The sequence below is a fragment of the Nanorana parkeri genome, unplaced genomic scaffold (assembly GCF_000935625.1).
Source record: "Nanorana parkeri isolate BGI_ZX_2015 unplaced genomic scaffold, ASM93562v1 scaffold74, whole genome shotgun sequence".
In the NCBI taxonomy this organism is placed as follows: Eukaryota; Metazoa; Chordata; class Amphibia; order Anura; family Dicroglossidae; genus Nanorana; species Nanorana parkeri.
This window is the reverse complement of record NW_017306342.1, coordinates 619,272-633,555: the sequence shown is the minus strand read 5'-3', so window position 1 is coordinate 633,555 and position 14,284 is coordinate 619,272. Positions and strand designations below refer to the sequence as shown.

At 41.7% G+C, this 14,284-nt stretch overlaps 1 protein-coding gene across 1 annotated transcript in view; it reads left to right on the top strand.

Moving 5' to 3' along the window:
- The first annotated feature begins 35 nt into the window (after positions 1-35).
- The window catches only part of EFL1 (elongation factor like GTPase 1), a 266,637-nt gene continuing 252,388 nt past the window's right edge, over positions 36-14,284 (top strand). The window contains exons 1-7 of the mRNA XM_018576711.1: positions 36-125; positions 3,542-3,642; positions 4,663-4,730; positions 4,838-4,922; positions 7,337-7,470; positions 9,138-9,275; positions 9,359-9,579. Coding sequence (XP_018432213.1) covers positions 3,552-3,642; positions 4,663-4,730; positions 4,838-4,922; positions 7,337-7,470; positions 9,138-9,275; positions 9,359-9,579 — 737 coding nt within the window. The 5' untranslated portion in view covers positions 36-125; positions 3,542-3,551. The remainder of the gene's footprint in view (positions 126-3,541; positions 3,643-4,662; positions 4,731-4,837; positions 4,923-7,336; positions 7,471-9,137; positions 9,276-9,358; positions 9,580-14,284) is intronic.

The following is a 14,284-nucleotide window of genomic DNA, read 5'->3' as shown; positions in this document are numbered from 1 at the left end:
CAACAGCGCGCTCCGGGTGCGTGATGACGTCAAGTGCACGGCGAGTGAGGAGTACGCGAGGAGCTGAGTGACTTCCGGGTATAGGCTGCACATGTTGGATAAGCGGCGCTGTCAGTGGAGTGAGGGTGAGTGACAGAGGCTGCCTCAGGGTGTCACAGTGGTGGAGCCTTATTGACATGTGACACGCTGTGATGGTGCACGCCTCTGGCCTGGACCTGGCTAAATGTGGGACAACTTTCTTGCTATGTATTATGTGTTGTAACTATGTTGTAGCAGGGATCGGAGAAGGGATCTGTCTGGTTAAGTGCAGGGGATGGTTTGTCTCAGTAAGTGTCCCCGAGCTGTCATTCTTCTGCTTCTTCACTTCTTGGTGGTCACTGACTTGGAGAATAAGAGGTAACAGTCTGATTCTTATCTTCATTTACAGACCAAGCCTCAGGGGCTCCATACACACTACCATGTGACCATACAATCAACTTCACAATTACCAAAACTATGTGCAGCAAACTAGATTTAGCCGGAATCCCCGTGGATGCCGGGTATGCCGCTAGGGAAGTCAGAAATAGAAAAAGATTTGGCGGTCATTGTAGACCGCAAACTGAATGGTAGCTTGCAGTGCCAGGCTGCGGTAAACAAAGCTAGCAGGGTCTTGTCCTGTATTAAGAAGGGGATGTATTGCAGGGACAAGTCTATAATTGTGCCTCTATATAGATCGTTGGTTCGGCCACATCTGGAGTACGCGGTCCAGTTTTGGTCGCTGGTACTAAGAAGGGATGTCCTTGTACTGGAGAGAGTCCAGCGGAGGGCAACCTAACTAGTTAGGGAAATGGAGGACCAGAGCTATGAGACAAGGCTACTGACATGTTTAAAGTTGGTGGAGAAAAAATTCCAGCACAATGGGCGAAGGGGGTTCTTTACAGTAAGAGCGGTTAAGGTCTGGAACTCACTGCCATCGGCAGTGATTTCAGCCAAGAGTGTAGATTTGTTCAAGAAACTTTTGGACGATTTCTTGAGGGACCGTAATATCCAGGGATACCAGTATCCCTAAGAATGAGATGATGCGTGGACCTATATGGGTTGGACTTGATGGATGTATGTCTTTAATCAACCCCAAATACTATGTAACTATGTATAACGGGAAGTACCATAAATAAGCGTGTCTGTACTGTGCTGGCAGATTTGATCAGAGATGTGCACACTGTCTGTGTTAAGAAAGGTTAAATATCTATAAATGGCATGTGGAGGGTTATGTGCTCAAAATATGTAGAGGCAGTTTTGCTGAATAGCTATGCACATTTTATTCATAAATCTCATTGGCTACTTCACTGGACAAACAACAGATGCATCTAAACACACACGCGTGTAAACGTGCGTCATTTTAAGCATCTAGAAGCTTAAGCAAAGCATCTAGCCTGACAGATTTTGTAGACCGATCTCGGCATAAAAACGCAAGTGTGAATGAAGCCTTAGGCTGGGTTCACACCTAGGCGTATAAATTCGCGGTAAAAAAACAAACACGCGTTTACGAGGGCTACCATGCTGTATCCCAATGGATACGCGCAGCAAATATGCCCCAAAGAAGCTCCTGTACTTCTTTGGGCGTAGTGCATTTTGCAGCACGTTCCTATGCGCTGTAAAACGCCCAGGTAGGAACCATGCACATAGGCAATCATTGGTTTTCACATGTTGAGCGTTTTACAGAGCGTAGGAACGCGCTGTAAAACGCCCAGGTGTGAACCAGGCCTTAGTGTTATCTAAAATTAATGAGATGCAATGAAGCTAAGTGTGAATAAGGACCTGTGTGGATGGCATCGTTTTTACACCAGTCTGAGATGCTTTTGAGACTATTCACAATCCATCCACAGGTGAACTTCAAGTGGGTTTGCATTAAAGGAGAACTATGGGGTTCTATCTTTTTTTAATGAATGCATTCCCTAGGCTAAATAAGTAATTAATTTAATTTACTCTAATTCTCATTAATAAAGAAAAGATAGAACCCCATAGTTCTCCTTTTAATATAGACTTCTATGGGGATGCAAAACCTGTCTTAAGGTGCCCATACACTTTACAACCCTCGCAAGACTTTCGTAAAGTACTTAAAAAAACGTACGATCTGCCCATCTTGGACAGGCAGATCGTACTTGCGATCATCGCAAGCCCGCCCCCCTGAGGGGCGTGTTTCCAATGACTGCAATGCTGAACGGGCAGTGTGCGCGTGCCCGTTCGGCAGTCATCTCTCGATCATGTTAAAAACCAGCCGAAGATCAATAGGGGGAAGGGAAAGGCGATTTAACTATAAATATTTGGCATAATCCTTCTACAACCCCCTAGTACCTAGCGGACAATTACATAGTATTTGAGGTTGAATAAAGACATTAGTCCATCAAGTCCAACCTATTGGGATCTAATTCTAGGAGTACCTGTACCCCTGTATATTACGGTCACTTAAGAAATCGTCCAAAAGTTTCTTGAACAATTCCACATTCTTTGCTGAAATCACCGCCTGTGGCAGTGAGTTCCAGACCCTAACCGCTCTAACTGTGAAGAAACCCCTTCGCCCCTTGTGCTGGAATTTTTTTCCCACCAATTTTGGGTGGTGGCCTCTAGTTTTTGTAATGGAGTTAATCTCAAACAGTTTATCGCTAATGTTGCTGCCACCATTGAACATTTTGTACATGGAGATCATATCCCCCCTTAATTTCCTCACCTCCAATGTGAACATGTTTAAATTAAGTAGCCATGTCTCGTAGCTCTGGTCCTCCATACTCCATAGATCAGCATATAGTGTCTCCCTTATAACCGAATAATGTGCTGGGAATCTCGACATTGGGTCACCGCTCTTAAATCTTCACATGAATATGTCCATATATAAGACCAAGAAACTGTGCATAATGTCATGTTATACTGCGTGTTGTACTTCTTGATGACTGTAGTTCACCTGAGGCTTGGCAAACGAACCATGAGAAACAATAAAAAAGAAAAAGAGAACAAATGCGTGTACTGTACTGTATTCTTACTGTCACATGGTGACCCTTTTTAAACCTAAAAAAAATATTTTGGAAAAAAAAAAACCAGCCGAAAATCGTACGATTCTCGGCTGGTTTTCCAACATGCTCGAAATGCAAAAGTTGTGCGACCGTACATTAGAAACGGTTGCATGCCTTCCATACACTGCACGATTCTCGTACGATTGCGGGATTTCCCGTGATTCTCGTACGAGAATTGTGCAGTGTATGGGCACCTTTAAGCTGGCCCATACACCTTACAATTATCTGCAGATTTTCTGTGGTCAGATGGAAAAGGTGCAACAGATTCCTCCATCTACACTTAACTGTGTGGAAGGAGTAATCTCCACCTGGGCCAATCTGTTGCACTTTTTCCATCTGGCCACAGAAAATCTGCAGATAATTAGAATTGTAAGGTGTATGGGCACCTTTACACGAACAAAGCTTGTCGTCACAGGCCTTAATTATCAGCATGCATGTAATATTAACTATGCTGTTTATGTGGTGTAGTAAATCCTATGTGTTCTTGTTTTCAGATCTGGCACAATGGGACCTGTAAGCTTAGAAAAAATAATTGCACTTCAGAAGAAGGCTGATCACATTCGGAATATCTGTATATTAGCTCATGTTGATCATGGTAAGTAGTTTATTGGCTATGGCAAAAGCTAAATGATTTCCTTTCAACGGTTATGCTAGTAATTTAGATTCCTTTGTAGAAATAAGGTAAACAAAAACTATGGGGCAAACTTTTTTTGCCCATAGTTCTCCTCAGGGTCACTGGAGGACATATACTGTGTCCTCCAGTGACCCATACCTCAGTATATAGCGGGCTGTTGCCTGCTATATGCTGAGAGCGCCACAGTCAGGACGGATCCCGACAGTTCTGTCGAGATTAACCCCGCGGGCTGATTGACAGAGCCAGCTGTGCCCGCCCACTCTCCTGTCCATTCCTCCAGTCAGCGCTGGAGAAATGGAGAGAGCAGGGGGGAACCCCTGCGAGGAGCTGTGAATGTTAGGAAGAGGATGGGGAAGTCATCGATAGGCGGTGTCTGTTTGCTGACTACCTGATCAATAGAGCCGACCAGTGACAGCTTTCGATCACCACATACTTCTCCTTTCAGAATTTGAGCTATACTCAGTCCCTAGGGAAGGTCTCTGTTGGTATGGATCAGTTGGCTTTTCTTTATGAATGAAAGCATGAAGATGTTCATATACAAGGAAGATCAGAAAGGAACAATCGGACCCCTTTATGTTCATCATTCCTTTATTACTGCCTATAAGGTAGTACATGGCAAATCATTGTATATCATTAGTACAAACTATTGCTCCTGTATCATGGCCCTTGCACGGCAGTATGAGTCGCACAAATATGTGCGGTCCCGTAGAATAGCTGTTATCTGGTATAAAGGATTTATGTTGAAGAGAATCGATTGTGTGTGATTCCTTCCTGTGAATCTACTGTATAAATTAGGGGGTCATTTATGGGGCACAGTATAAACACACCCATTTTAAAGAATGTTTCATAGTATTTCACAAAAATTAGAATGACATTGCTTTGTGTTTCACAATAAATGTATTCTGTAATTCTGAAACTTGATACTTGATACTGCATTTGTTACATTTACAGTCAATGGTCTCTTTAATGTTTTTTTCCCAGGAAAAACTACATTAGCAGACTCTCTCATATCCAGCAATGGGATCATCTCTAACAGACTAGCTGGAAAGGTATGCTACGCTTTCTTATTCTGAAATGCTTACATGGAGTGTATAAGCTATGGTGAACTCAGGTTGTTGGTTATTCCCTGTTTGCTGATTTATGAATTGAATTGCAGTTACGTTATTTGGACAGTCGCGAAGATGAGCAGATACGAGGAATCACCATGAAATCCAGCGCCATCTCCCTGCAGTATAACTTCGGTAAAAAAAAGGACAATGTCAACTCTTTTCTTTCAACTTGAAATGATATATAGTGACACCAGATGACATAGAAAGTATAACTTATTACCATTTGTTTGTGTCTTAGAGTTTTGATCACAGGCCAAGGCCTGTCACCCTGTCACATTTGGCTCTTTAGCTAGTATGCAGTTTGCACTGATCAGGAGTACAGTGTAGTGCAAACCAGGACCAAGAACAACTTGGAAGACATCTGATTTCCATAACAGTTTAAATGTCTTCAGTGCTATACTCTTGTAATCAGTGGAACACAAATCTAAAACTGCGTGTAAGACCAGCCCAGTATAGGATAAGCCAATCCCTTTGTTTCCCCTGTACCATGTGATTCTTGCCAACCAACTGTTAAAGGTCTAATCCATGTGTAGAGAGATCCTTGATGCCTTTCTTTTTATTCCAGTCCAGTTCTGCAGATTGTCTCTTTACACATTACTCTTGATCAGTGTGGACTGCAGATGAGTGCATGTAAACAAAAGAATGTTTGCTTTGGTCTAGACATGTGATGACCGCTCTGAAAGCACAGGAAAAACTATATTAGTAAATATATTATCAGATTTCTAAATGACACATTTTAGAGCATAGGCTTAAAGTATATGTAAACCCTAGCTGGATAACGTTGAATTTGCTATAGTACTGTGTATCATAAACAATTGCGATCAGCACTGCTGATCTTCAGCAGCCGCTTTGCAACCACTTGCCGTCTACATTTCTCAGGGCAAGTTTCCTAAAGCTGACACCAGTGGACCATGCCTGTGCATTGGCACCTCTGCTTGTAGCCTCCTTTGGAAGAACATGTGACAGGGTGACAACACAGGTGATGATAAAAAGGACTCGCCCTATAATAGAAGATGCCTGAACAAGGACCTTCATGGCAGGAGAACCAAATACTATTTTATTGAAATCTGTAGATTAAAAAAGATGAAAAATATAAAAATAAATAATAATAAAATATAAAGTCCATCTTTTAAAAAAAAAAGATCAATGCACACATCTTTATAAAAGGAAAAGAAAATACATTTATTATTATTTATTTATTTATTTTGCATTGGAGCCAGAAAAGCATTATAAATGCTGCCTCCTGCAGATTCTCCCTCCGTCCCAAGGTACAGACATTCAGTACCAGGGATGGAATGAAGAATGACATGACAACAAGTGAGGTGACCTCACCATTGAGAACTTCAAGTCCCTCTGCCATCGTGGCTGATGGGACATGCAGTTTTTGCATTCACTGATCCTGTCAATGATATGATATGGGAGGGGTGGGGGTTGGCTGCAATGTGACCCTGTTACATCCCAAATATGGGTGTGAGATGAAGCATATTCAGAAAGGTAAACTTAGCCTTTAAAGCTTATGTGAGATTTTAGTGGTTCGGTTTACACATGCTTTAAGTTACTAAACTATTAAGATTTGCTGTTGCAAATCATATTTATTTTTAGCAACGAGAGCTGGAAGTGACCATTTAGCATAACAAGATCGTGATTTCCAGTAGACACTGCAAACTTCTAGCCTTTTTATTCAGATATGAACACTGAGTCCAGAGCTGCGAGCTGCAAGAGAACAGTGCTAATCACATAGCCGCCATGATGCCTCCACTGTTTCTGTGTGGTTGTGTCTCAGAAGATAAAGGGTGGAATTAAGGTTTGAAATTGAAAGAACCTTTTTTTGCCATAGATCTCTTCAGGGTCACAGGAGAACACATACATGTCCTCCAGTGATCCAAAATTCAGTATTTAGCGGGCTATTGCCCGCTATATCCTGAGAGCGCAAAGCCGCACAGCAGCTGGGACAGATCCTGACAATATTGTCAGGATCCACCCCGTTGGCTGATGGCTCTGCCTCTCTAGAGGCAGAGCCAGCTGTGCCCGCCCCTGTCCGTTTTTCCAGTCAGGGCTGGATGATCGGAGAGGGGAGGGGGCAATCCTTGCTGGGAGCCGGGACTGACATGCACCACTCTCTGCAAGGAGATGATCGGGAACTCAGCGATCAGCAGTATGTGTTCGCTGACTTCCCGATCAATAGAGCCGACCTGTGACAGCTTCAGTGTCGCAGGTCGGCTTGACTTATGGGGGTGAGTGTTTTTCCCTCACCCCGTAATTCTCCTTTAAGCTGACATTAGACTCATGCGGTTAACTTGGGGTTATTTCTGTAACCATTTTTATTTCTTGCTCTTAAGGTGTACCTTGCGTTGTTGTGCAAGTAAATGCTAATGCTTGGTTTGCTGTGGGTAGTATTTGTTAATGAAAGGGGTGAAGGTAGGCAGGCATTCTGTGTTTGCAATGCAAGAGTGTTCACCAGGGTTCCAATTAAACTTTTAATTTATACCCAACAGCCACAATTTATGCCTGCATTTTAATGAATGTTCTCCTTTTTATATTTTTAGGAGATGAAGAATATCTTATAAACCTCATAGATTCTCCTGGACATGTTGATTTTTCATCAGAAGTTTCCACTGCTGTGCGTCTGTGTGATGGTGCGATTATTGTGCTGGATGCAGTGGAAGGTGTGTGTCCTCAGGTAAGCACAGCACATTTGACTTCAGAATTCAGTTATTACTGACATAATTTTGTTAGATGTTTACACACACACACACACACACACACACACGATCATAGATATTCATGTGTGTTAAATGTTTTTTCTAAAATTCTGAATGTCTACAGATGATTGGACTTCTTTTTAATAAAATTATGTGAATGCTGCAGGTGAAAATAAAATGTTTCCATATCCTTTTCTAATGTACATATACATAGATATGATAGTTCAGTCCTCACTGTAAATATAGAAGTAGAGCCAAACTTTTTGTCATTCAACGGCTGCAATATGCACCCGGAAAGGATCCTGACAATATTGTCGGGATCCAATTGGCTGCTTGATTGACAGCTGACTCTGCCTCTCTAGAGCCAGCCATGCCCCCCCCCCCGTCTGTCCTTCCAATGAGCGCTGGAGGAACATAGAGAGGAGGGGGGGATTCCTGTTGTGCGGTAGAGACGGACAGTCACTGCTATCCGATCGGAGATTTACATGATCACTCAGTTCTTGGTATAGAGCCGGCGTGTGACAGCTGTAGTGGACAAAGTATATTGTACTCTTCCTGCACTTGCCTTTTTAAGTTAACTTGTAACAAACAAGTAGATGTTTAGCAGACAGCCTACAATTCCTGTGGTTCATCCAGTGATCTGCTGGAGTTCCTCAAAAATCCGGTTCAAATACTAAATTTCTAAATGTCTGTATATTCACATGGCTAGGCTCATTAGAGGCCGTAGGTCTGGTTATAAGTCACCTGGGCACCATGCAGTGCTTGGTGGGTGAGGAAGTCTGAATGTTTTCCCCATACTCAAAGGTATTTTTTTTTTAAAGGTTACAACACAGCATTGGGGAGGTAGGAAGGCACTTTAATGTAAATGGTACTGTAGGTTGGCTCGTATCCAGCTTCTGTGCTAGTTAGCTTCATTTCCGCATGGTGCAATTTTAATGTAGATGTCGTCATATGAAATCATGAAGTTATAAGTCACTTCTGGAATTGTTTGGTTATTCTTTATACTGCTCACAGTGAGTAGTAAATGCTGATGAAGTTATAATTTAGTAACACTCCAGCTTCATATAAAGTTGTAATGTATTTTCAGCTTCTGTTGTAGTTTGATTTTAGCCTCAATGTATTCAGAATTTCAAAGTTGTTTTCACAAGAATGACCTAATACATATACCAACACATTAGATGCACACCCTACTAAAGTTCATGAAGTACATGTTCCATGCTTATACAGCAGTGTCAAAGGTGCCAAGGTATTAGTTACTTTGGGTCTGAAGTCAGAAATGTTGCCTTTGTTGTACACAGTTGTACAAAAAGCTATGTTTGGTATTTGCCCAGACTAATCAGATTTTATGCTTTTAAACTGTTTACTGCAGTTGGCAATATCAGATGATTTTGATTGATTGCTTTTGGTTACTATCCTTTGTACACTGTTTTTTGCATTATAAATATAATTAAATGCATCTGTACAGGAAGAAAATGCAGGGGCAAGTACAGCCCTGTTGATTATATTGGCTTAGTTCTTATCATGCATTTTTTTTGTGCAGTTTTGCCTGTATTTCACCACACCAAAATTATACAGGTGTAACTGGGGCCTAAAATATTGTTAAACAGTTATATGCTACAAAAAGCAATTCTGTGTTTTTCTGTAGACCCAGGCAGTATTACGACAAGCCTGGCTGGAGAATATAAAGCCTGTTCTGGTAATCAATAAGATTGATAGACTGATAGTGGAACTGAAAATGTCGTCCCAAGAAGCATATGCCCATCTTCAAAAAATACTGGAGCAGGTAAGCACTACATCCACGTCAGTTCAGTGTACCACCTGCTGACAAAATGATATCTTGAGCCATCCTCTTCTTTATTTTTTCAGGTAAATGCCGTGACAGGAGGCCTGTTCACCTCCAGGGTCCTGGAAGAAAGAGCAGAGAAAGACACAAGAGCAGAAAAAGACACACCAACAGAGATAACAGAAGGGGATCAGGTGTATGACTGGAGCGCAGGCTTAGAAAAGACGGATGACTCCCACCTCTATTTCTCTCCAGACCAGGGCAATGTGGTGTTTGCCAGTGCCATTGATGGATGGGGGTTTACGTAAGCTCCTATTTTTCTTTTGTAAATTTCAATGTTATTTTCCCTTAAAGAAGAAATCTGGGCAAAACTTTTATTAACCCTTGCAGTGGGGCTATCGTTTTTGTCTAGGTGCTAAAAAAAGTTATACTTGCCTGAACTGCAGAGCTGGCTTGTTCTTAGACCGGTCCTTCCAGCCTCTCTTCCCCCTCCTCTGCAGCAGTCTAAGGTCCCATAAATCATCACGTTCTATACACGGTGTATAAACATGAGGACACTGAGGAACATTCCAATGCTGCAGCGTGCGTAGGAGGAGACAGGCTTCGGAAACCGGAAAAGCAAAGAGCTGGCTCAGTGGTTCTGGAGAGTATAACTTTTTTTTTAGCACTTAAACAAAAATGAGCAGTGCAGTGCGGGGGTATATTTGTGGTATCACCACAAATATACAACAAAAAGAAATGAAAAAGAGTGGACCAAGAATATATTGCCATTTTTGCTCATTGACTGCAGAAAACAGTGCTATGTTGTTCTGCAGATTTGAACATGAAGAATTTCCAAACGTTAGCTATTAACTGTTTTAGGAAAATACCTACATCAGTCTCCCAAACCCTCCCATCAGGTCAGAGCTCTGGCAGTTCCTGATTGCCCCTTACTTCCTTCCGCACCTTAATAGTGGCCAGTGAGGCTTCATGTCACAATGATAGGCATATAGGAATGTGTGGGAGGCAGGACTTAGCTGTAAGCTTTCACACTACTGTCACAATTGGCTTTGGTTTAGGCTGTGACGGGTGTTTGGGAGGCTGCTACAGTACTTACCATTCACACCTGCAGAAGTTTCTTTTTTAATTTTCTAACAGGATATTTTAAATAAGGGAGGTTACAGACAACAAATTAGCGAGTGTTTGGTTTTGGGGAATCAGTTAATGTATTAGCAGCCCTTCCAGTTCAGAAACTTAGACAAAATAGTTAAAGTGTAAATGCACAAAAGTGCCTGCTTGCAGCTATCTTTGTTCAATGTTCACACTTCTCTGTGGGCTCAATAGAGATAAAGCTGTGTGGCACCAAGGAGGCAATAGAACCAAGATCTTGTTGAAATGGGGACTGGCGGGGGGTTGCTGGGAACATGTGCAGTACAGTTACACTCTAATATATTCTATTTAGAAGTCAAGACTGCACTGCCATCAGGAACCATAGGAAAATCGTTGTTTAGGTTTGACTTGCAGAATTATATGGAAGTTATGTAATTTTAGTGTCTCAAAATTATGCATTTATTGCACAAGTAACTACAAAAAGAATGGGGGACATTTAGCAAGCATCATTGGTCACAAATCAGGCTGCCTCTCATTCAGCAAAGTCTCTGCAACAGGTTTATAGATCTGTGTGTCTGAATTCCTGGGTAACCAAGTACCACAGCTTGCTAATTTCTGAAACAGATTTATTGCTGATGATGAGACAGATTTCACTCTTAACTGTTGTGTAATCTAGAAATGGTCAGGGTCAGGTTTTATTCTGTTGCAATGCTAGTTGAGAGCAGCCGATTAAGGAATTCATGACTCGAGCTGTAACCTTCTGTCTGTCTCACTGCTTTTGTTTAGCTGTGGTTTGTAATGCAACAAAAGTAATAAATGCCCCCCAATGTCTTTTGTTACTTCTTGGAAATGAAGTACAGATTTGTCTGTCAAAATACTAAGTAGGCATCTCTGATTTGTCAGGTGGTCACCTTTAAATGTCTGCAATCGGCAGTAAAGAGCTGATGCTGACAGCTGCTTGACCCTATCTGTAAAGGTGGCCATACACATTACAACCATCGCAAGACCATAGTCTTGCGATGGTTGTAAAGTAATTTAAAAAACGTACAATCTGCTTATCTTGGACTGATCATCGCAAGCCCGCCCCCCTGAGGGGCGGGCTTCCGATGACGCATGCTGAACGGGCAGTGTGCGTTTTTCAGCGCTGATCGAAGTGCTGAAAAACACTCAAGCAGAGAAATCCCATAATTTCCTATGGGCATGGTTTCCACCTGGGCGTATTTCAGTGCGTTTTGGTGCGCTGAAAAACACCCTATGCCCAAACTAGTACAGGAGCTTCTTTTAGGGCATATTTCCGCGCGTATCTATTAGGATACTGCCGGATATCTTTCGTAAACGCGCGTTTGACGCACGTTTCGTGGTTCGCAAATCACGGTAAAAACGTGCGCCCCGAAACGCGTATCAAACTCGCATATTACGAACGCCCATGTGTGAACCCAGCCTAAGTGTTCTTGCAACATATTAATGTTTGTTACTCACTGCATATGCCTTGTAACATTTTGCATAATTGCGCAGTTATTACATTTAGCATTTGCGACATGAAAAGACCTCCAAACTGTTGCATATTCTTCCTGAGCACATCTTAAAGTAGCACAAAGATAATTCGTCTTCATACCCTCAAGTCAGCTAAGCACTTCAGGGATATTTAGCTGTCCTCCAGGTGGTTCCGGCTAATTTGCAACAATTTAGAGACAATTCTCTTTAGGCATTTAGGAATGAAGAGAGAGAGATTTTTACAACCAATCGATTAGTTGTAAAAATAATCGGGCAACTAATCGATTATAAAAATAATAGTTCGCTGCAGCCCTAATGTGCACTAGAAATCAGGGATGTGACAGTTTAAAAGATTCTGATGATCCGGCCAAGTTGAAAAATGTCCCCTGTTGATAGTGTATGGGTATTCTTATGCGTTCCCATTATTGTCCATGCCCTCTATTACCACTTTACCAGTAATGGAACACTGCACAAGTGCACAACAAATTCGCCAACACTAGATAAGTCTGTTTCCTGAATCCTCAACAAACCAAATATCTCATTATGCATTTTCAAATGTTTGACTCTCCTCCTGGGGTAAGCTTGAGCTTCTAATGGCATTTATTTAATTTATTGCCTCTGATCATTTAAGAGTTTAAACTACATTTCTTAATTACTGTAAATGTTTTTGAGGTCACAAATCTAATCTCTTCCTTTTTATTGAAATGTTTAATATCGGTCACTAGATGGAGCTATGGTAATGTGTTCTCTCTTGTCAGAGTTCATTTTAGGTGATTATTTTTGTAATGCTGATTCAGTATACTTTCAGATTTTGAGTAACACATCCGTGTCATTGGGTTTATAGAAGGTGTACATCTTTTTAATTATGTTCTGTTCACACAATTCATATATATTTCTTTTTAATGAAAAATGTATGCAGTATATGTTGTCAAAATTGGAATTGGAGGCTTTGCTAATAATAGAAATGTTAGGATTAATTCTCAGATATGCCATTTTATTTAAAAGGTACTCTGTTTTGATCTCTTAATATAAAGTATTACTTAACCCTGTTCGCATTCTGTTTCTGCAGCAGGAATTAGACTCCTAGACCAAATTACTTGTTTTCTTCATTTGCTCTGGGAGCAGTACTGTATCTGCACCTCCCCTCACTATTCCATGGGAGCAGAATGTATTTGTTCTTGCTCATGGTCATTCCTTCTAATTTATAACATTCGTGGGTTAAGGGGTGGCCACGTGCAGGTAATTACATTTCCCCCCTTGTATATGATTCTTAGAGGGCACGGGAACCCTATAAACAGTAACATTGAAACAACCTTGTCATTTTCTAAATTAGTGTTTGGCTACTTGGTAGATTTTCATAGACCTTCATTCAGTCATGGCTTATATGTGAATATTAAAACTGCTGTACACAAGCATTGTAGTGTGCGGATGATGCACATCATGTTTCAGATATCTGACACTGATTGGCTGCATATTAAAGTATTTCCTCTACATTTGAATACAGAATACCTGACAAACAGTTCATCCACCCAGGGGTGTTGCTTGAATTGTAAAAGCCTGTAAACCTCCCTGAGCACACCAAATAACCTAAATCGGCGCCATGTTCCATGGCGGAAAAACAGGCGTAGCTTAGGAGCATCGTTACATAGAGCCTTAGTCTTCTCACACTAGCCACTGCACATACTGCCCATGTACCACAAAATATGCCTTAATAACGGGGCCACAAGCAAGATTCTCACAGACATATATATAAGCAACAAATGGCCTAAAATGTGGAATATAACATGGGTGCAAAAATTGAAAAAAGGGCCTCAGTCATGAAGGGGTTAAAACAAAATGTCTTCCATTACATGCAACACTCTGGGCTAGGTTCACATATCGGCACGATTGCACACAGCAATTGCCACGTGGCCCATTTATTTCAATGGGGTTATATTTGCGTGGCAATTGCTGAAAAAAGGTACTTAGACCTCTTTTTACGACACGCACTGCACATTTGTTTTCAACCACGATCATGCGCGATCTGCCTGGCGCGACTGGGGCGCCATTAAAAAATAATGGTAACGCCACCGCAATTGGCCTATTGTGAACCTAGCCTCAAACAAATACCGTGGTGCACTGCATACAGGGTGCAGTGGTCTGGAGTATGTAACATACAGCACATCATACAGTATGTAGCAATCAGATTTATGTAATGCACTGCCTCTTCCTTTTGTGGACAGAGGCCCCTTACGTTGGTGGACATGGTGGGGATGGGGGCTAGAAGAATATTTCCATTGGTAGTCAGCGAGAAGAAAAATTTTCCTTTACATTGGTGGTCAGCGGAAGGAAAAATTCCCCATACATTGGGGATGTGTGTGTGTGTGTGTGTGTGTGTGTGTGTGTGTGTGTGGGGGGGGGGGGGGGGGGGAGAGGACACTAATAAT